General features: G+C 43.7%; 1 protein-coding gene across 2 annotated transcripts in view; it reads right to left on the reverse strand.

Annotated features, from left to right (window-relative positions):
- Window positions 1–20,253, reverse strand: part of XDH (xanthine dehydrogenase) — a 75,214-nt gene that overhangs the window by 23,360 nt on the left and 31,601 nt on the right. For both annotated transcript variants that reach the window (XM_077134985.1, XM_077134984.1), the window contains exons 16-24: window positions 19,931–20,014; window positions 17,614–17,783; window positions 14,587–14,710; window positions 12,229–12,348; window positions 11,725–11,821; window positions 11,011–11,135; window positions 10,359–10,492; window positions 9,881–9,968; window positions 8,574–8,660 (exon numbers count right to left, since the gene is read on the reverse strand). In XM_077134985.1, coding sequence (XP_076991100.1) covers window positions 8,574–8,660; window positions 9,881–9,968; window positions 10,359–10,492; window positions 11,011–11,135; window positions 11,725–11,821; window positions 12,229–12,348; window positions 14,587–14,710; window positions 17,614–17,783; window positions 19,931–20,014 — 1,029 coding nt within the window. The remainder of the gene's footprint in view (window positions 1–8,573; window positions 8,661–9,880; window positions 9,969–10,358; window positions 10,493–11,010; window positions 11,136–11,724; window positions 11,822–12,228; window positions 12,349–14,586; window positions 14,711–17,613; window positions 17,784–19,930; window positions 20,015–20,253) is intronic.

The raw sequence follows: 20,253 nt of genomic DNA on the forward strand, positions 1-20,253 counted from the left end.
ATTGCATATGTAGAATGGTATGATTTCTAAATGTTGGGTTGATTTCTTTTTTTCCGTTGATAAAAAAAAAAAAAAAGAAAAATAGGAGAAGGGGTGGTTGGAGCTGAAGGGATACACACTGTGCAACGGGACTGGATATAAGAACTCAGAAATGGACAGCACAATGCTACCCAATTGTAATGCAATTATGTTGAGGCACTGAATGGAGCTGCATGTGAAGTATAGGTTTTTTTTTTTTCTTTCTATTATTGTTTTAATTCTTATTCTGTTGTCTTTTTATTTCTTTTTCTGAATCGATGCAAATGTACGGGGGGGTGATGAATATGCAACTATGTGATGTTATTGAGGATTACTGATTGTGCATGTAGAGTGGAATGATTTCTAATTGTTTTGTTAATTCTTTTTTTAATTAATAAAAAAAAAAAAAGAAAGAACCTCAGTTGAAAGTTAGCTGCTTTTCCTCTGAAGAACTAACAAAATAAATCCCCTTTTATTAAGAGCCAATCTGTCTCTGGTGTGTTACATTCCAGAAGCTAGCAAAGTAGAACACAATCCATCCAGAAAATAAAGCAGACAGGAACACCGCAGAATTTATTTTATGGAGCTAGTATTATCTTGATACTGAAAACAGGCACAGAAAGTACAATAAAAAAGAAGGCTGCAGAAAAAAATATCTCTCATGAATAGAACTGCAAAATCCTTAGCAAAGTATTAGCAAATAGAATTAATCAATAAATAAAAATAACTATACACTATGAGCAAGTGGGATTTATTCCATGGATGTTCTTGGTTCAGTGTTTGAAAATCAGTCAATAAATCCATCATACTAACAAGTTGTTGGGGATTAAATCATGTACCTCACAGAAGGCATGTCCATGTCCCAACCCCTCGTCCTGAGAGTGTGAGCCCATCAGTAAACACCTTTGAAGGTGTGCCCAAGCCAAACGAGGGTGGGCCTTAATCCAATGTAGTTAAAGTTCTCATAAGCAAAGGAACTTGAACATTGAAAGAGAAGCCACAGGGAGCAGCCAGAAGCTGAGAGTCAAGGGAAATTGAAAGAGATAGAAGACACCACCAAGTGGAAATGCCATGGAACAGAAAAGCCTTTTAACAAATTATAAGAAAAATAAGAACAGAGAGGAACTTCCTCATTTTGATAAAGAGCACCTAAAAACAACTACAACTAACATTAGGTTTCCCGGTGAAAGATGAATGCTTCCCCCTAAGGTAGGAAATAAGGGAAGGATGACTGTTTTCCCCACTCTTAGTTAGTATAGTACTGGAAGGTCTAGCCATTACAATAAGGTAAGAAAAGTAAATAAAGTTATACAGATTGGAAACGAAGAAATAAAACTGTCCTTATTTGCAAAAGAAATGATTGTCCACATAGAGTATCCCAAGGAATCTACAAAAAAAACTCCTAGAACTAATACATTCATTAAGCAATTCACAGGATACAAAATAAACATACAAAAGTCAATTGCAGAGAAGACTCCAGAAGATGGCAGCTTAGTGAGGTGTGGAATTTAGTTTGTCCTCCAGAGCAGCTAGTAAATAGCCAGGAACAGTACAGAACAACTGCTGGGGCTTTATGAGTGAACCAGCACACAGCACTCACCGGCCTGGACCAGGTGGAGCGGCTGAGACCCCACACAGAACTGTAAGTCCCCCCAGCTGCAGAGGCTGGTGCCCCTTCTCAACAGGCATGGGTATAGCCAGCTGGTTTCCCAAGAAGAAAGGAAACAGACTTTGCTAGCAGCAAGGGCTTAGCTCAACCAAGCTCCACTTACAGAATTAATGAACTAATTCTGACTACTGAAAAATAGGCCCCCAGCACAGATAAACCTGGAATAAGCACTAAAGAATAGGATTTTTTGCCCAGCAGAGAGGGGACAGGGCTGACATAAAAAGAAAAAAAAAAAATGATGCTTTTTGAGTCAGACAGTACAAAACATTGGAAAACGGCTGGACCCCAAGGAAAGGGGACACATAGAGCCGGGAGATACATAGAGCCACGTACCCACTTAAGCTCTTGATTGACAAACGTGGAGGAGCAAGGGTCCTGCTCTGAAAAGGCTTTTATGGTTTTGGTTTTGGTTTTGATTTTTTTTTTCTACTACTTTACAGCTTATTAGATAGAACTGGAAGCACTCTTAGGCTCCAGCACTGCTCTAAGCAAGGGCAAAATTAAACTTGTCTGAGAGACAAGTAACTAGTCAGGTAAATGGAGTTAATTCCCTAAAGGGTGTATCTTCCCCAAGAGAAAGGTGGAACACAGCCCAAGTGGAATCCCTCCTTCAAGGAATTCAGGCCCCAGGGAAAACTTCCTGGAAAGGCATGAACAACCAACACTGACTCCAGGAGAAATAGATGACTGCAGCAAACCAATCACAAGTAGAGACTGAGTTAGTCATCAAGAAGCTCCCAAAAAAGAAAAGTCTGGGACCAAATGGCTTCACATGTGAATTCTACCAAGCATTCAAGAAGGAATTAGTGCCAATCCTGCTCAAACTCTTCACAAATAAAACTGAAGAGGAGGGAAAGCTACCTAACTCATTCTATAAAGCCAACATCACCCTAAAACCAAAACCAGACACAGATAGTACAAGAAAAGAAAATTACGGACCAATCTCTCTAATGAATATAGATGCAAAAATCCTAAAAAAAAAATTCTTGTAAATTGAATCCAACAGCATATTAAATGAATTATACACTATGATCAAATCGGATTTATTTCAGGTATGCAAGGATAATTCAACATAAGAAAATGAATAAATGCAATACACCATACCAATAAATCAAAGCAGGAAAATCACTTGATCATCTCAATTGATGCGGAAAAGGCATTTGAAAAAATTCAACATCCTTTCTTGTTGAAAACACTTCAAAGGATAAGAATAGAAGGGAACTTTCTCAATGTGATAAAGGGAATATATGAAAAACCCACAGCCAGCATCATCATCAATGGGGAAAGCTGAAAACTTTCCCTCTAAGATCAGGAACAAGACAAGGATGTCCACTATCACCATTGTTATTCAACATTGAGCTGGAAGTTCTAGCCATAGCAACATTAGACAAGTAAAGGAAATAAAAGGCATCAAAATTGGAAAGGAAGACGTAAAACTCTCATTCTTTGCAAATGATATGTTACTGTATGTTGAAAATCCTGAAAAATCTACAGCAAAGCTAATAGAGCTAATAAATGAGTACAGCAAAGTGGCAGGGTTAAAGATCAACACCCAAAAATCAGTAGTGTTTCTACACACTAGTGATGAGCAATCTAAGGAGAAGATCAAGAAAAACAAATCCATTTACAATAGCAACCAAAAGAATAAAATATTTAGTAATAAATTTAACTAAGGATACAAAAGATCTTTACACAGAAAACTACAATAAATTGTTAAAAGAAATCATTGAGGGTGGTGTACTGATGGCTCAGTGGCAGAATTCTTGCCTGCTGTGCCAGAAACCTGGGTTCAATTCCAGGAGCCTGCCCGTGTCAAAGAAACAAAAAACAAAAAACAAAAATCACAAAAAAAAAAAAAAAATCATTGAAGACCTAAACAAATGGAAGGGCATACTGTGTTCATGGATTGGAAGATTAAATAGAGTTAAGATGTCAATTCTACCCAAACTGATTTATAGAGTTAATGTAATAGCAATTAAAATCTCAAAAAGTTACTTTACAGAACAGTGAGGAGCTGGACCATCGAGTTCACCTGTGGAACATCATCAGTCCCAGGGAACACCAACGTCAGCCAAGTTCACTGTGACCATGATGGATCAAGGCTAAATCAAGACCACTGTATACTCCTGTCTGAATGCTGTGCAAGCCAGTAAAAGGACAAAGCATGCCCATATCTTGGTTATCATAAGGGACTGCTTATGTTACATTATGTTATGTTTTATGTTTGCTATTTTTATATGTTATGTTATAACATGTTCTATTAATATAAATGACAGCCTTAAAAAAAAGTTACTTTACAGAAATAGAGAAACCAATAACCAAATTTATTTGGAAGGGAAGAGTGCCCCAAATAGCTAGATAATATCCTGAGAAAGAAAAATGAAGTGGGAGGTCTCACACTACCTGACTGTAAAGCGTATTACCAGGGTACAGTGGTCAAAACAGCATGGCACTGGCATAAAGATAGATATTCTGACCAATGGAAATGAATAGAGTGCTCAGATATAGACCCTCTCATCTATAGACAGTTGATCTTTGATAAGAGGGTCAAGCCAACGCACCTGGGACAGAGCAGCCTCTTCAGTAAATGGTGCTTGGAGAACTGGACATCCACATGGAAAAGAATGAAAGAGGATCCATATCTCACACCCTATACAAAAATTAACTCAAAATGGATCAGAGACCTAAACATCAGAGCTAAGACCATAAAAGTTTTAGAAGACAATGTGGGGAAATATCTGATAAGTCTTGCAATGGGAGGTGGTTTCCTAAACCTTACACCCAAAGCATGAGCATTGACAAATGAATAGATAAATAGGATCTCCTCAAAATTAAATACTTTTGTGTATCAGAGAACTTTGTCAAGAGAGTAAAAAGACAGCCTGCACAATGGGAGACAATATTTGGAAACCACATATCAAATAAGGGTTTAGTATGCAGAATACATGAAGAGATTCTTCAACTCAACAAGAAAAAGACAAACAACCCAGTTAAAAATGGGCAAAAGACATGACAGACACTTCTCAGAAGAGGAACTATAAATGACTAAAAGGCACATGAAAAGATGCTCAACTTCACTGGCTATTAGGGAAATGCAAATCAAAACCACAATGAGATATCATCTGACACCCACTAGAACACACATTATCAAAAAAACAGAAAATGACAAATGCTGGATAGGTGTGGAGAAAGAGGCACACTTATCCACTGTTGGTGGGAATGTCAAATTGGCACAACTGCTGTGGAAAACAGTTTGGTGGTTCCTCAAGAAGTTAAGTATAGAACTGCCGTATGATCCAGCAATCCCACTATTAGGTATCTATTCAGAGGACCTGATGGCAAGGACAGAAATGGACATTAGCACACCATTGTTAATAGCAGCATTATTTACAATTGCCAAGAGATGGAAACAGCCCAAATGTCCATCAACAGATGAGTGGCTAAACAAGCTGTGGTATATACATATGATGGAATATTACACAGCTACAAGAATAAAGTCATGAAGCATGAAACAACACGGATGAACCTGGAGGACATTATGCTGAGTGAAATTAGCCAGAAACGAAAGGACAAATACTGTATGGTCTCACTGATATGAATGAACATTAACAAGTGAACTTAGAGAATTGAAGTTAAGAACACAGGTTATCAGGAGATAGAAAGAGTAGAGATTGGGCAATTGGTGATAAAGGGGTACAGATTGTGCAACAGGACAGATTGTAAAAGTTGAGAAATGGATAGTACAATACCACCTGACTGTAGCACAATAATATAAGTACACTGAATGAAGCTGAAAGTGAGTATGATAGAGAGAGAAGGGGAGGAAGCACGTATGAAACCAGAAGGAAAGATAGAGGATAAAGACTGAGACGTTATAATTTAGGAATGTCTAGTGTGAACAACGATGGTGATTAAATGTACAAATACTTTTTAAAAATTGTTTTCGCATGAGGGAGAACAAATGAATGTCAGTATTGCAGGGTGTTGAAAATGGTGTGCTGGTTTGAAAGGATTTATGTGCCCTAGAAAAGCTATGTTTTAATCCTGATTCAATCTTGTGGGAGCAAGGGTTTCTTTTCATTCCTATTCAATAATGCAGGTTGGAAATTTGATTAGGTCATCTCCACAGAGATGTGACTCACCCAATTGTGGGCATTAAGCTTTTGTTAGAGGAAGAAGGCACTCCACCCTTTCCAGGTGGGTCTCGATTAATTTACTGGAATCCTTTAAAAGAGGAAGCATTTTGGAGAGAGCTTCAGAATGACAGGAGAGCAACAGACCAGAATCACAAGAACCAGGGAGTTCACCAGCCAGAGACCCCTGGAAATGAAAAAGGAAAATGCCCCTGAGAGAGTTTCATGAAACAAGAAGCCTGGAGAGAAAGCTAGCAGACGCCATGTTTACCCCATGACTTTCCAGTTGAAAGAGAAACCCTGACTTCATCAACCTTTTCTGAGTGAAGGTAACCTCTTGCTGGTGCCTTAATTTGGACAATTTCACAGCCTTAGAACTGTAAACTTGTAATTTATTAAATTCCCCCTTTTAAAAGCCATTCCATTTATGGTATATCACATTCTGGCAGCTAGCAAACTAGCACGGATGCTACATGGGGAAAAGTGCCATCAGTGCAAGCTAGGATCTACAGACAACAGTGACACTGTAATATGCTTCTACTGAATGTAACGAAGGCATCTGCCCAAACTAAATGTCAACAGGCAGGGGTCATAGGGAAGTGGTATAGATTCTTTGTGGAAGAAAAAGCTACAAGAAGGAATGAAGTTGTAAGGCATGCAACCAAGTGAATGAAACTTAAGGACTGTATGTTGAATGAAATGTCGGGAATAAAAAGATAAATATTATCATGCCTCAATCATATGGGCTAATTATAATATAAAAAACTCAATGAATTAAAGTCAGGAACATGGGATATCAGGTTGGGGCCTATTGTAAAGGGTCCCAGATTGTAAGCTCTTACAGAAATCACATATATTCAGGAAGTAAAACTGTTAATTCTAAATTCTGAGATACTGAGCTGTTTGTCTATAACCTGTTCGTTTACAGAAACTTTGGGTATTTATGTGACAACTGAGACTCAGAGTTAGAGCTCTGAAGCTAAGATAGTCAGCAGTAGCCCATACAAGAACTGTTTCAAAAGTTGAAAAAGGGGTCAGACTTCAAATAGAGGTATGAATGAAGCTGATTTGGATAGGACTAAGGTATGTAAGAATACAGGGTAAAGGATGATATGGTCCATATTTTAAAACTTCAACTTCTGTGTGAGACTAAAGGGAGAGATATTTATTTGGTACAAAATTTATATTTTGGGTAGTGCACTTCCTCATGTAACTTGTCTAGTCAGTTTAGTAGAACACCGTAAGTATGTGGACGCTTGAACAGGTTGTGAGATCTTGTCGGTTTGTCCAGGTTAGTGTGATGCTCCCAATATATCCCAGAGTGATTTGGGCAGTGTATTTGCAGAGCCCCTTTGGGAGACTGAGAAGAAAGGAGGAAATATTCAACTTCCACATTTGGAGAATTTCTCATATTCTCACAAGCAGCGGGGACAACCAAATCAATAGGCCAAGCCCTCGATCTTGGGGTTCACCCTGATGACACTTATTCCTACAAAGGATAGGCTAAGCCTACTTATAATTATGCCTGAGTCACCCCCAGATGTTCAGATGTGGCCTATCTCTCTAAGCCAACTCGGCAGGTGAACTCACTGCCCTCCCTCTTACGTGGGACATGACTCCAGGGGTATAAATCTCCCTGGCAATGAGGGACAGAAGTCCCAGGATGAGCTGGGACCCAGCATCAATGGATTGAGAAAACCTTTTTGACCAAAAGGGGGAAGAGAGAAATGAGACAAAATAAAGTTTCAGTGGCTGAGAGATTCCAAACAGAGTCGAGAGGTTATCCTGGAGGTTATTCTGATGCATTATACAGATATACCTTTTTAGTTTATGGTTTATTGGAGTGACTTGAGGGAAGTATCTGAAACTGCTAAGCTGTGTTCCAGCAGTCCTGATTCTTGAAGACGATTGTATAAAGATATAACTTTTACAATGTGACTATGTGATTGTAAAAACCTTGTGTCTGAAGCTCTTTTTATCCAGAATATGGACAGATGAGTAAAAAAAAAAAAGAATTAAAAATAAATATATAATAGAAGGGGAAAAGCATAAAATAAATTGGGTAGATGGAAATACTAGTGGTCAGTGAGAGGGAGGGGTAAGGGTATGGTATGTATGAGTTTTTTTCTTTCTTCTTTTTATGTCTTTTTCTGGATTGAAGCAAATGTTCTAAAAAAATGATCATGGTGATGAATACACAACTACGTGATGCTATTGTGAACAACTGATTGTACACCCTGTATGAAATGTATGTGTGTGAAGATTTCTCAACAGAAAAAGAAAAAAGATTTCAAAGGAGATCAAACGATGTTTTGAGAATTTAAAAAAAAAGTCAATTGTAATTCTCTATATATTCAACAAATACATTAAAATGCAATACTATTTGCAATCACTCAAAAGAAATGAAACAGGTATAAATCCAGCAAAAACATTTATACAATGGTGCTGCTTCTATGACATTCCACAATGTCACCATACTATCCACAGACTTTTGAACTCGTTTTGCTTGCTTGGCATAATATCCTGGAGAAGAAAGATGGGTTTCTAATCTGAGAAGTTATACGGTCATCTCTGTTCTGCAGTGAGTAGGCAAGGATGGAGAATCTAAGGGTGGGACCAGCTGGGAGGCTATTACAACAGGAACAGGAAGACCTGAAGAGGTTCTGGCTGTGCAGTGGTGGTGACTGTGTGCAAACAGGCTTGGGGACATGTCCTGGACCTCCCCTGGGGTGCAGGAGGCAGGTCCTACTTACGCCTTGAGAGAGATCCTGGCTGTTTCCTGCATTGCTGTAGTGATCCACCTCCAGCGCCACAACCTTCCCAGTCGTCATGAAGCCAACCTGGTGAAAAGCAGAGCCATCTCTCAACCGTCCCTTCTCTCTATTTCTGACCCTCCTCCTCTCACTTATGCTAACTAGAGAAAAGAGAAAGAACAAGGAATCACACTTTGGATTTCATTTATCAAGAGAAAAGGTGAACTTAAGGGACCGAGCACCAGAACTGAGCAGGTGAAAAGAGGAGCTAACACTTCCCCACTGGTGCGCCCTCGGTTCTCCAACCGTAGCACATCTCCTCCCCACACGCCTCCTTCCTTTCGCCCAGGTCCAGCGTCTGTTCTCAAAGAGAGGACGGAGGGAGGTAGAAAGGGGAAAGTTGTCCCAGATAGGGCAGATATGGGAAGGGGGTGACAGAGAGGCTGCAAAAGATCCCGGAGACTCCCCTCATAGCATCTGGCCCACGGACAATAAAAGTGTGGCTGTGCTTCCACACCCATGCCTGTAGGTAACCATCAAAACCTTTTACAGTGGTCACCAGTGAAGAAACTGGGACCCCCAATGATCAAGTTATATATTTGAGCCCATAAGAATATGAGAATAAGAGAAATATAATCTTCTGGGAGTTAAATCATGAAACCAACTCAGTAGGTCAAGGGGAGATATTCTAAACCTGCTCATGGAGAGTGAGATCTCCCCAGTTTATAGAGTTAGACTGACGTGTAGGTCTAAGTTACAGTGTAGGGGGAAAGGATAGGCTGGCCAGAAGGTACTGGTCATCCACAGAAGCCTGGAACTTGGGTAGTTCCCAGCTTACACAGGATAACAGAGCAGGATGGGTGCCCACCCTAATTGCCTGTGCTCATCCAAGCCCCAGGGGAAGTTTTACGTCCCATTGTAGATTAACCAAGTGGTCATTCTGATATTTCCATCAGGCTGTGATCATGTCAACTAGCCCACCCTGTGTGACAGTTTTACTCCACGTCTGCTTCAAATCATGTTTCTGAGCCTGCTGGCCAAAGACCAAATCTGCACTCCAGCAAATTCATGAAAAGTAGTGAAAGCCACCCTGGGATATTTCTTGGGAGGTGACCCCTCCCCCAGTTTCTCCCAGTATCATTCAAATAGAAATTTTAACTTCTTTCATTGCTATTTCTTCTTGAATTTCTACAGAGAGCTATGCCAAATATACAGCTGTGTATTGCCCAGGGTCCCAGGACCCTCATCCCCAGGTTTCCTTCCCAGATGGCACTGCCCAGCCTGGCACATCCACCAACATCCAGAACCTTGTATCGAGCCAAGAAGGGATGTCGGCCACCAGTTATCAGCATGTCCTCATCACGGTCCAGCATGCAGCGGACGGGGCGGCCAGTCCTGAGGGGAGGACCAGAAGGTAAGAAACCTTGGGACCTTCCACAAAAGCCCAGCCCATGAGTCTCAGAGATGGAAGCAACAAGGAAGCCCTCTCCCACCTGTCAGACTGAGCAGACGTGTAAGGGGCTGCCGCCATGTCAAGGCACAGTGCTAGACCCAGCAGGTAAGTAAGGAAATGAGGTATGTCTCACCTTGGGGATCTCACAGCCAGGTAGGAGAGAGAAGATGTGGACACAGTGTCAGAACACAAAGATGGAATCCCCGCCCCTGTGCCCAAGGGTTCCAAAAGTAGAGTGCTGTGAGTATTCCAAACAGGAGAAACTACTTCCAAAAAGGGGGAAATCCAGCCTTGTTCTCTGCCTTCTGGATGAAGTAGGCTTTGGAACTCACTTGTATGCAGCCAAGGCCACAGCCGTGGACACGATGGTGCTTCGGGTCTCCTTCCCTCCAAAGCCTCCACCCATTCTCTTCACTCGGACCAGAATCCTGTTCTCTGGAACCCCCAACATTTTTGCAACAGAGCTCTATGGGCAAAAGAAGAAGCACTTCCACTGGATGCATCCTCTGGACTTATTTCAGCCCCAGTGCTTCCCTACATGTAGGGGCCTATTTACTGCTGCGAATTCTGAAATTCCTTGATTCCAAAGTCCCCACTCCCCTCTCTGCACCACGGTGTAGCCCTTGGGTTAGCAGTGCTGGGGCCCTGCACTCCTCGGTCACTGCAGACTAAACTCAGTCCTTTGTCCACGTGGCCCTGGAATGCTATTAGCTAGCACTTACGAGACTCTAGTCCAAGTATCAAATCCTATATGACCCTTACAACAACCCTACCAGGCCTCATTATGGGGAAACTGAGGCCAAAAAGATTAAGTAGCACGCTCAGTGGCACCAGCTTGTTAGTGACAGGGTTTCAGGGTTTCTCTCTGAAATCCTGGCTGGGACAGGCCCAGATCTCCCTCTTCCCCTTTCCCATTGCCTCTCCTATCTGCCAGGAGCTCCCAGGTACCCTCCCAGCCCCCACACCGACCCCCAGGACACTCACCTGGGTCTTCATGGTGTTTTGGGTGGACACAAAGAGCTCCATCTCCCCCGCCTCGCCTTTTGGGACAGCAATGGTGCAGTGCGTCTCCAGGTAGAAGTGGTCTTGGCCACCGATGTACAACTCACCTGGGGAAGCAGTGAGATGCTTAAGGAGATGCTTAAAGATGCAAGTCTGCTTAAGGAGACAGTGTACACTGCCAAGTGCCCTGGCAGAAACCAACAGCTAGCCAGTCTAAAAAACAATTCCAAGGGGGAACAGCCTCATCCTGGGGTGAAAGCTAGGGATCTAGTGTCATAGAGCAAGAGAGAATGAGGGAGGGCAATGAGAGGGGAGGGGAGAAGAGAGGAGGGAGAGAAAGCACCAGCTGAGATTGGGGAGGCACTGCAGCCAAACAGATGGTGTGGGAGAGGAGTCTGTGTGGGTAAATGCCTGGCAGACCCAGGACTGACAAGGCATCAGCAGCTTTACCTTTCTCAGATGGTCTTTGGATAGGAATACACTGCTATTGGAACACACTGTAAGGGTTACCTAGCCAAGGGAGAGGAGAGTGGAGATCAGATGACTAAAGATCAACTCTCTACCATTTTGTTACATGTGGCAGAGGGAATCTTTATCCTCTATGTTAGGAAATCACCTCCTTTCTCTAGAGTTCAGTGTATACCTCTTGGATTTAAAATGCCCTGACCAGGGCTGCCCCTCTCCCCATTGCTGTACCTGAAACAACGTTGTCAGCCTCGGCAAAACCCTTCTTGAGGTCTCCTTTCTCAATCTTTTTCTCAGACCCATAAAATGACTTGTTCTTTATAGCATCCTGAGGATGAAAAAGAGGTTCCGGGAACTTGGCTTTCAGGGGGAAGGAGGCAGTCCCACGCTAGAGGAAGACTGAGCTCTCTGAATTGTCTCTCTCTTCTTGTTAATACATCTCTGTAAGCTCCATATACAGACTTAAAATAAGCTTCCCCCACTTCTTCAGATGTAGCTGAACAATCCTGAAGCCTGAGGAAGACCAGAGAATCCTGGGGGGATCCAATTAGAGGTGAAATTTTGGGAAGGAGAAACTAAAGTTGGCCACTGGGGAGATTTTCATTGGCCCCCAAAGTCCCAGTTCAGGAAGGGATTTTAAAACCCACCCAGTCCACTTCTCTAGAGTATCCCAGTAAATGTGCCTCCAGCAACAGGGAGCTCACCCCTCTACACAGGCAGCCCATGCCCAGTTACCTTGATTGTGATTATGGCTGGAAGTGCTTCATAGGTGATTTTCACTGCTTGAGCTGCTCTCTGGGCATGCTCTGGGGTGTCTGTGACCACCGCACCAATGACGTGCCCGACGCAGGTCACCTAGGAGCAGAGCCAGACTGGTAAGGAACATGAAGCATCTCCTCATGAAGCAGGTTACCTTGGACTGTTCAATAAAAATCCCTGCCCCCACGATCTCCTGGTGTGGCACATTTTAGGAGTGTCCTGAGGCCTTCTGGTTCCTTAGTCTACTAATTGGAGTTATGTGCATCTTCATGAGTGTGTAGAGTCCATAGGGTGGGAACAGGGCTTAGAGATGACTAGTATCAGGGTAGCAAACTGATTTCTTCCTCTCAAGACCCCATTCTGATTATTTAGCTCTGGCAGCTGGTGGAGGGGCTGAAAGTGGTGACTGACTAGGGCTGTCTGCCAGGAGCCGAATGGGACTTACAACACCATGAACTGCACTTGTCAGTTTGCCTCTATTCCAATCCTCCTGTTCTTCACGTGACGAAATGGTGGCACAGACAGCAAGGTCACAATTGGTTAGCTCTTATTCTTAGATCATGTCCAGATCTTAGGTCCTGACTCTCAGTTTCATTTTCTTTCTACCATACCACTCTCTTTTACTTTTATTTCCCAGATGTATACCAGGAGCTTCTCAAAGGCAGTAATCATATCTTATACTTCATCTAGAGGCCCAGAAGCATTAGCTTCCAAATGCTGGTTCTCAGACTTGATGTTCCATAAACCATTTTTCATTTTTGCTACATTTACAGAATAATGATTGCTGGTTTTTTTTTCTTTTCTTTTAACCATTTGGTTCCATAAAAGCTTAATAGATCTTCTTCTGGAATAATTTTCTTCCAACATACCCCATAAAACAACAAAAATATTGTCCAAGTCATCGCTTCGGAATATGAGGTTTCTGACAATAGGAAACACACTTTGCAGCAAGTCTTGGAGAAATGCTTCCTTTTTTTGGTAGAGAAATTGTAGGTTTACAGAAAAATCATGCATAAAATATAGTCCCCATATACCACCTTATTATTAACACCTTGCATTAGTGTGGTAACTTTGTTACAATTTGTGCAAGAATATTTTTATAATTGTAAGATTAACTATAGTCCATCATTTACAATAGCAATTCACTGTTTGTGTTATGCAGTTCTGTGCTTTTAAAATTTTTATTTTAGTACCATATATACAACCTAAAATTTCCCTAAAATTTACTTTCATGTATGTAATTCAGTGCTGTTAATTATGCTCACAATGTTGTGCTATCATCACCACCATCCATTGCCAAAACCTTATGATCAACCCAAACAGTTTAAGCATTACTCCACATTCCTTAACCCCACCCCACCTCCTGGTAACCTATACTTTAGATTATGACTCCATAAGTTTGCTTATTCTAATTAGTTCGTACCATTGACAACAATAGTTGCTCTTATGTGTCTGGTTTATTTCACTCAACATGATGTCTTCAAGGCTCATCCATCTTGTCACATGTATCAGGGCTCATTCCCTTTTAGGGCTGAAATATCTTGTTGTTTGGAGAGAACAAATGGCAAATGCCTCTTGAGGACCTAATGAAGCTACTGCCTGGTAAGTGCAGTGGTTCTTAACCTTGGCTGACTCTCACTAGCCTTCATGCTGGTGAAGCTCTAAGCCAACTGGAGAGTGTAAGGCAATTTATTCTTCCGCCAAATGCTCTCCTTTTTGAGATCTTATGTGCTATGTTTATAGTTTTTCAGCCTCTTCTTTACTTTTACATCCATGATAAGGATAATTTACCCATAAGCAACTCCTTTCATTTGAAAGGTTTCATCTAGAGTAGATAGTCTGAGGATTACCCCAAGAGTTAAATTGTATGGATTTTTGTAGCAAGCTGTATTGAGTGTTTGGAAACTTTTTTTGGCAGAGTTCCACATAGGTTGAGATCAATATATGAACTTTCATATAAATGAACTATCAGCACTCATGGTAGTGGTATTTTGATCTCTTTTCTGGTTAGTTTGTTTCACATATTCTTACTTGATATATAAAAGAGTTTAATATTATAGCTTTCAGAATCCAATTTTAAATTCAAGTACCATGGCCAAACTTTTTAAAATGCTACTTTGGCATGAAGTCATCTTGCTGTGTACAAACAGCAGACTTCAATTAAACAAGAAAACATCCAGTTAAAACTGTCCTGAAGACTGGCCAATTGATAATTGCCACAATATCTGAAAAGGCATAATTTTTAAGATTGGAGATTTGGAGAAGTGAGCAAAAATTAAAACTTTAGTGCTGATGTCACTAAAATATGTGGAGAAAATCAAATCCAAGACATACCTCATCCTTGGCAAAGACGGTTTCATCATTCGAAAGTCCAGTTTCATTACTCCCAGGAATATCATCAGCTGAGAGAAAGGAAACAAACCCTGGGACCTTCTGAGCTTCTGACGTATCTATGGACCTGCGAGAGTGAGCAGGGTGAAGAGACCAGGCAGGAAAATGAAACAGAAGATCCAATGCCTGATTGGATAGCACCTGTTCATTTTAAAGTGTTTCCTTCCACCCCTCCTTTCTTCACCCTCTATCCTATTCTATTCTATTCTACTCTACTCTACTCTACTCTACTCTATTCTATTCTATACTATACTATACTATCCTGTCTCTACTCTATTCTACTCTACTCTACTCTACTCTACTCTACTCTACTCTACTCTACACTACTCTACACTACACTACACTACACTATACTATACTATCCTGTCCTATTCTATTCTATTCTACTCTACTCCATTCCATTCCATTTGATTCAATTCTGCAAATGGTGATTAAGAAGTTACCCAGTACAGGACACTCTGCCCAATGCTGCCGGGATATACAATGTGCCCCATGGAGTTTATGCTCTGCCTTGTTCTAGTTTCCAAGTACCAGGGAACCAAATCATCACATTTACTCTGCAAAGTTCTGGCTAAAACCCCTATCACTTAGCTAATACCAGTCCAGAATCAGCATACAGGGCCCTGCTGTACCACCCAGATCCAATGGCCCTGAACACCTCACACGGCCAGATTTCCCGTCTCACATCAATGGCACAAGTAGGCAATTCCGACCCCAAAGGGAGGATGCCTGTAGAGTTTATCCATTCTAACAGTCTAAACTATGCCCTGATCACTCTGAACTGTGTCCCACAGGGAAATGGGGTTCAAGCTCCTCGGAGAAAAGGTCTGAGAACTGCTATGATGACCCAACCAGCTTCCAAACAGCTAATCCCCACGAGGACCCCAGAAATTAGTTATTGTTATCCCCATTTTACATATGGGGAAAATCAAGTATGGGGACATTAAGTGGCTTATCCAAAGTCACCCAGCCAGGAGGTAGCATCACTGGGATTTGGGCTGTGGTTAAGTTACAAGGAGCGCCATGGTCAGAGTCTTTCTGCTCTACCACAGTCCCTTCCAAGTACGTGCAGCCTGGGGAAGCCCAGACTGCTGCAAATGCTGCACTGCTCTGCCCTCTACCCCCGCCCTCCCTACCTCAGTCTCTGTCCTGGTTTGAAAGGAAGTATGCCCCCTAAGAAAAGCCATGTTTTAATACAAATTTCATAAAGGTAGAATAATCCTTATTCAATACTGTATATTTGAAACTGTAATGAGATCATCTCCCTGGTTCATGTGATTTAGTCAAGAATGGTTGTTAAACTGGATTAGGGGATGACATGTCCCCACCCATTTGAGTGGGTCTTGATTAGTTTCTGAAGTCCTATAAAAGAGGAAACATTTTGGAGAATGAGAGATTCAGAGAGAGCGACACTACGAAGCAGAGAGTCCACCAGCCAGCGACCTCTGGAGATGAAGAAGGAAGACTCCTCCCGGGGAGTTTCATGAAACAGGAAGCCAGGAGAGAAAGCTAGAAGATGATGCCATGTTCACCATGTGCCCTTCCAGCCGGGAGAGAAACTGTGACTGTGTTCACCATGTGCCTTTCCAGATGAGAGAGAAACCCTGAACTTCATTGGCCTTCTTGAACCAAGGTATCTTTCCCTGGATGCCTTTGATTGGACATTTCTATAGACTTGTTTTAATTGGGACATTTTCTCGGCCTTAGAACTGTAAACTTGCAACTCATTAAATTCTCCCTTTTTAAAAGCCATTCCATTTCTGGTATATTGCATTCCAGCAGGTAGCAAACCAGAACAGTCTCCTACACACACTCGGGCACTGTCTGAGTGTAGGCAGTGGGTCACGATACTGTGGATATGAGCTCAAGGCAAGGATAGAGCCAAATGCATTTTACCACAGAGCTGGCAACCATAGCAACTTAAACAAGCATCCTTTTCAGGGACGTGGGAGAGTTTCTTTACCTGCTAGGTTTTATCTGGGCCTGGTTCTCCATTCATGGAGCCTGTGTCCCTGCTAGGGGCAACAGACAGAGAACAGACCAACCAGCAGACCTTACCCCTAATCCTGCTGGGTTTTTCCTAGCTCCTTTACTCAGTGGGGCAGGTCGAATGCCCAGCAGGAAACGAAGCTTACGTCCCCCTGCCTTGGACAGCTAAAGAAAGCACAGTTCAGCTGCTGAAGCTGCTTGTGTTCAAATGCCAGCTGCATGACCCAGGCAAGGAAGTTAACCAGCCCCTTCACCCAGGACCTACTTATTGGGTTGTCATGTGGAATAAATGAGCCAATATATGTAAAATGCTTAACACCAGGGCATAGGAAATGGTAAGTGCCACAGGAGTGTTAGGTATTATTATTGGAGAGGTGGCAATTCTTGCCACTGAGGCTCTCAAAGTTCAACAAACATGTACAAGGGACCCGTTCTGTGTGCTCTGCACACACGGTTGCTTCTCCTCCCCACCCACTATTACAGAGATGGAAATGGAGAGCCTGTACACTGGTCAAGGTGCAGCTACCAAGTGCTGGAGCAGGGATTCAATCCCAGGCTCTAAGGCCATCTCTTCCCTTTAGCACTGACTCAGGGTTTTCTGATATTTTACATTTATAAGTTTTGCCCAATATCCAAAATGCAAATCTACTCTCGTTCTGCTAAAAGCCTTTCAGTGGCTCCTCATTGCTTTCTGGGCCAAGAGTAATCTCCAAGTTTAGTGCCCCAAGGCTTTCTCGCTCTGGCCCCTACCTGCCTCTCTGACTCATGCTCTTCTCTGTCCTCGGAGCAGACCTTCCCCCTGCACCACCGAGGCCCCTGCGCTCCTGCCCCTCCCTAGACGGTGACTTCAAGACGATTCCCCCGTCCTCCTCCCTAGACTGGGAGGTCCTTCTTAGCCCTGCATCTCGAGCACCTGGCAGGGGTGGAAGGCCTTGCAAAGTGCTCCCAGCACCCTCCTCCCCGAGGGCTGCCCACACTCACTTGATCTTGGCGTGTGCCATGGTGCTGGTGACCAGCCGGAGATGCAGCTCCTTCTCATGGCGAGGGATGTCGTCGCAGTACACCGCCTCCCCTGAGGCCTGCATGGGCGCCGACAGGTGGACCAGGGGCCGGCCCACCGTGTCCTCCTCAGACTGACCCTTGGGCACCTCCTGGAACAAGATGGTCACTAGTCAGATGGGGCTGCTGAGGCCCGTGGGGCTGCTGAGACCTGTGGGCTGCTGAGGCCCGTGGGGCTGCTGAGGCCCGTGGGGCTGCTGAGGCCTGTGATGCTGCTGAGGCCCGTGGGGCTGCTGAGGCCCATGGGGCTGCTGAGGCCTTTGATGCTGCTGAGGCCTATGATGCTGCTGAGGCCCGTGGGGCTGCTGAGGCCCATGATGCTGCTGAGGCCTGTGATGCTGCTGAGGCCTGTGGGGCTGCTGAGACCTGTGGGGCTGCTGAGGCCCGTGGGGCTGCTGAGACCTGTGGGGCTGCTGAGGCCCGTGGGGCTGCTGAGGCCCATGATGCTGCTGAGGCCTGTGATGCTGCTGAGACCCGTGGGGCTGCTGAGGCCCATGGGGCTGCTGAGGCCCGTGATGCTGCTGAGGCCCATGATGCTGCTGAGGCCCATGGGGCTGCTGAGGCCCGTGATGCTGCTGAGGCCCATGATGCTGCTGAGGCCCATGGGGCTGCTGAGGCCCATGGGGCTGCTGAGGCCTGTGATGCTGCTGAGGCCCGTGGGGCTGCTGAGACCCGTGGGGCTGCTGAGGCCTGTGATGCTGCTGAGGCCCGTGGGGCTGCTGAGGCCCGTGGGGCTGCTGAGGCCCATGATGCTGCTGAGGCCCGTGGGGCTGCTGAGGCCCGTGGGGCTGCTGAGGCCCGTGATGCTGCTGAGGCCCGTGGAGCTGCTGAGACCCGTGGGGCTGCTGAGGCCCTTGTTACCTTAGAGGTAGGAAAGCCTGGAGAGTGACAGGCCAGCAGGCAGAGCAAACCTGAGGACAGAGAATGGGGCAGGCAGGAGGGGCCCAGGTGGAAGGAAACAGGGGCCATGTGAGATGCAGTTGAAAAGGGTGGCCGTGGTATCCCTGCCAAGGAAAAGAAAGGAGGGCAGCCAAAATGTCCATTGGTTGGGGACTGGGAAAATAAATTATATCACTCATACAATGGAATCGTGCACAATAATTTAAGCATACTTCTGGAGAACTTTAATTAGAGGAAATAATCCCATATTAACTGTACACAGTACATAAACATCGTATGTGTATATTAAGAATGGTTCTAATTTGGTAAAAGAAACGAAAATACGTTATTAAAATAGTGTATGCATGTCCATACTAGCCTGGGAAGAACTGGAAAGAAGCAAACAAAAATATAATAATGATTTTCCATTGGAGATGGGATTTTCAGTGATTCTTAGCCTCTTCTTTCTACTACTCATTTTTTTCCAAAAGGTTTTAAATGTATCAATGTTATAATAAAATTTGGTTTTGTTTTTCAAAGCATTAATAATAATAGCTAATGTTTTTGAGTGTTACTATGTGCCAGGAACTATTCTGAGCAATTTACTTTTAGTAATTCACTTAATCCTCAAAAACAATCCTGTGAAACAAGTACTGGGTCATTATCCCTATTCGTAGGTGAGGGTAATTCACTTGTCCAAGTGGTCCTAAGAGGACAAGTAATGTGTTCGAGGCTCAAATCCAGGCAGTCAGACCCCAGAGCTCATGTTTTAACCACAACACTCTGAGTAGGTGTTGGCAAACTGTGGTCCAAGGCTTGTTCCTGTAAATAAAGTTTTATTGGAACACAACCACACTCATTCATTTACGTATTGTCTATGGCTGTGCACTGTGACAGCAGAGTTGTATCGTTGTAGCAGAGACTGCATGACCCACGAAGCCTAAGGTGTTTACCATCTGGTCTTTTACGGGAAAATTTTGCTGACCTCTCACTCTAGTGCCTTTACCAAGAGTTGCTGTTGGGAGAAAGACATATTTCAAGTGCTCAGAGAACTCCTGGCTTTGCACATTAGCACCAAAGAGGGGCCAGGGAAAAAATAGTAAAAAAAAAATTCTTTAAGAAACAGGTGAAGATGTGAGTCTAACCCCAAAAGAGAAATGTTGATGACCCAGAGGGAAAGACGGTGGGGACGGAGGCTCAGATAGCTATGCTGACAGTAGTTTGATTACCATTCTCTTCACTGTGTAGTTAAGCCTAAGGAGGAGCTCTGTGCACCTCCACACAAACTGGTCCGTCACCAATCGTCAGCATCCCTTGATATCCAGGAGAGTCTGGCCTGCCTCCCACACCTGCTACTCACCTGGAAGAGCTGCACGTTGGCAGGAGGGTCTTTCTGAAAGAGTAAAGTGGCACTGGCGACAGTGGGGTCCAGTTTAGCGCATTTCTGTAGAGGCAAGCCAGCAGAAGTGACCATGACTTTATTTCCACGCTGATCCCTTCTTTGGTGTCCCCAGTGATCAAAATGACGGCTGTTTCCCTCATCTCTTCATCTGACTCTCCCAGTACTAGCTGGATCTGTCCTACCATCAAAGGGGGATTCTGAGAGTCAGGTGGGTAGAATATGGTCAGCTTCCCCTCCGACCACCCCTTCACCCTGCATGACCAATAGTTCGTACTTTCTCC

This window comes from Tamandua tetradactyla, chromosome 17, assembly GCF_023851605.1.
Source record: "Tamandua tetradactyla isolate mTamTet1 chromosome 17, mTamTet1.pri, whole genome shotgun sequence".
Taxonomy (NCBI): domain Eukaryota; kingdom Metazoa; phylum Chordata; class Mammalia; order Pilosa; family Myrmecophagidae; genus Tamandua; species Tamandua tetradactyla.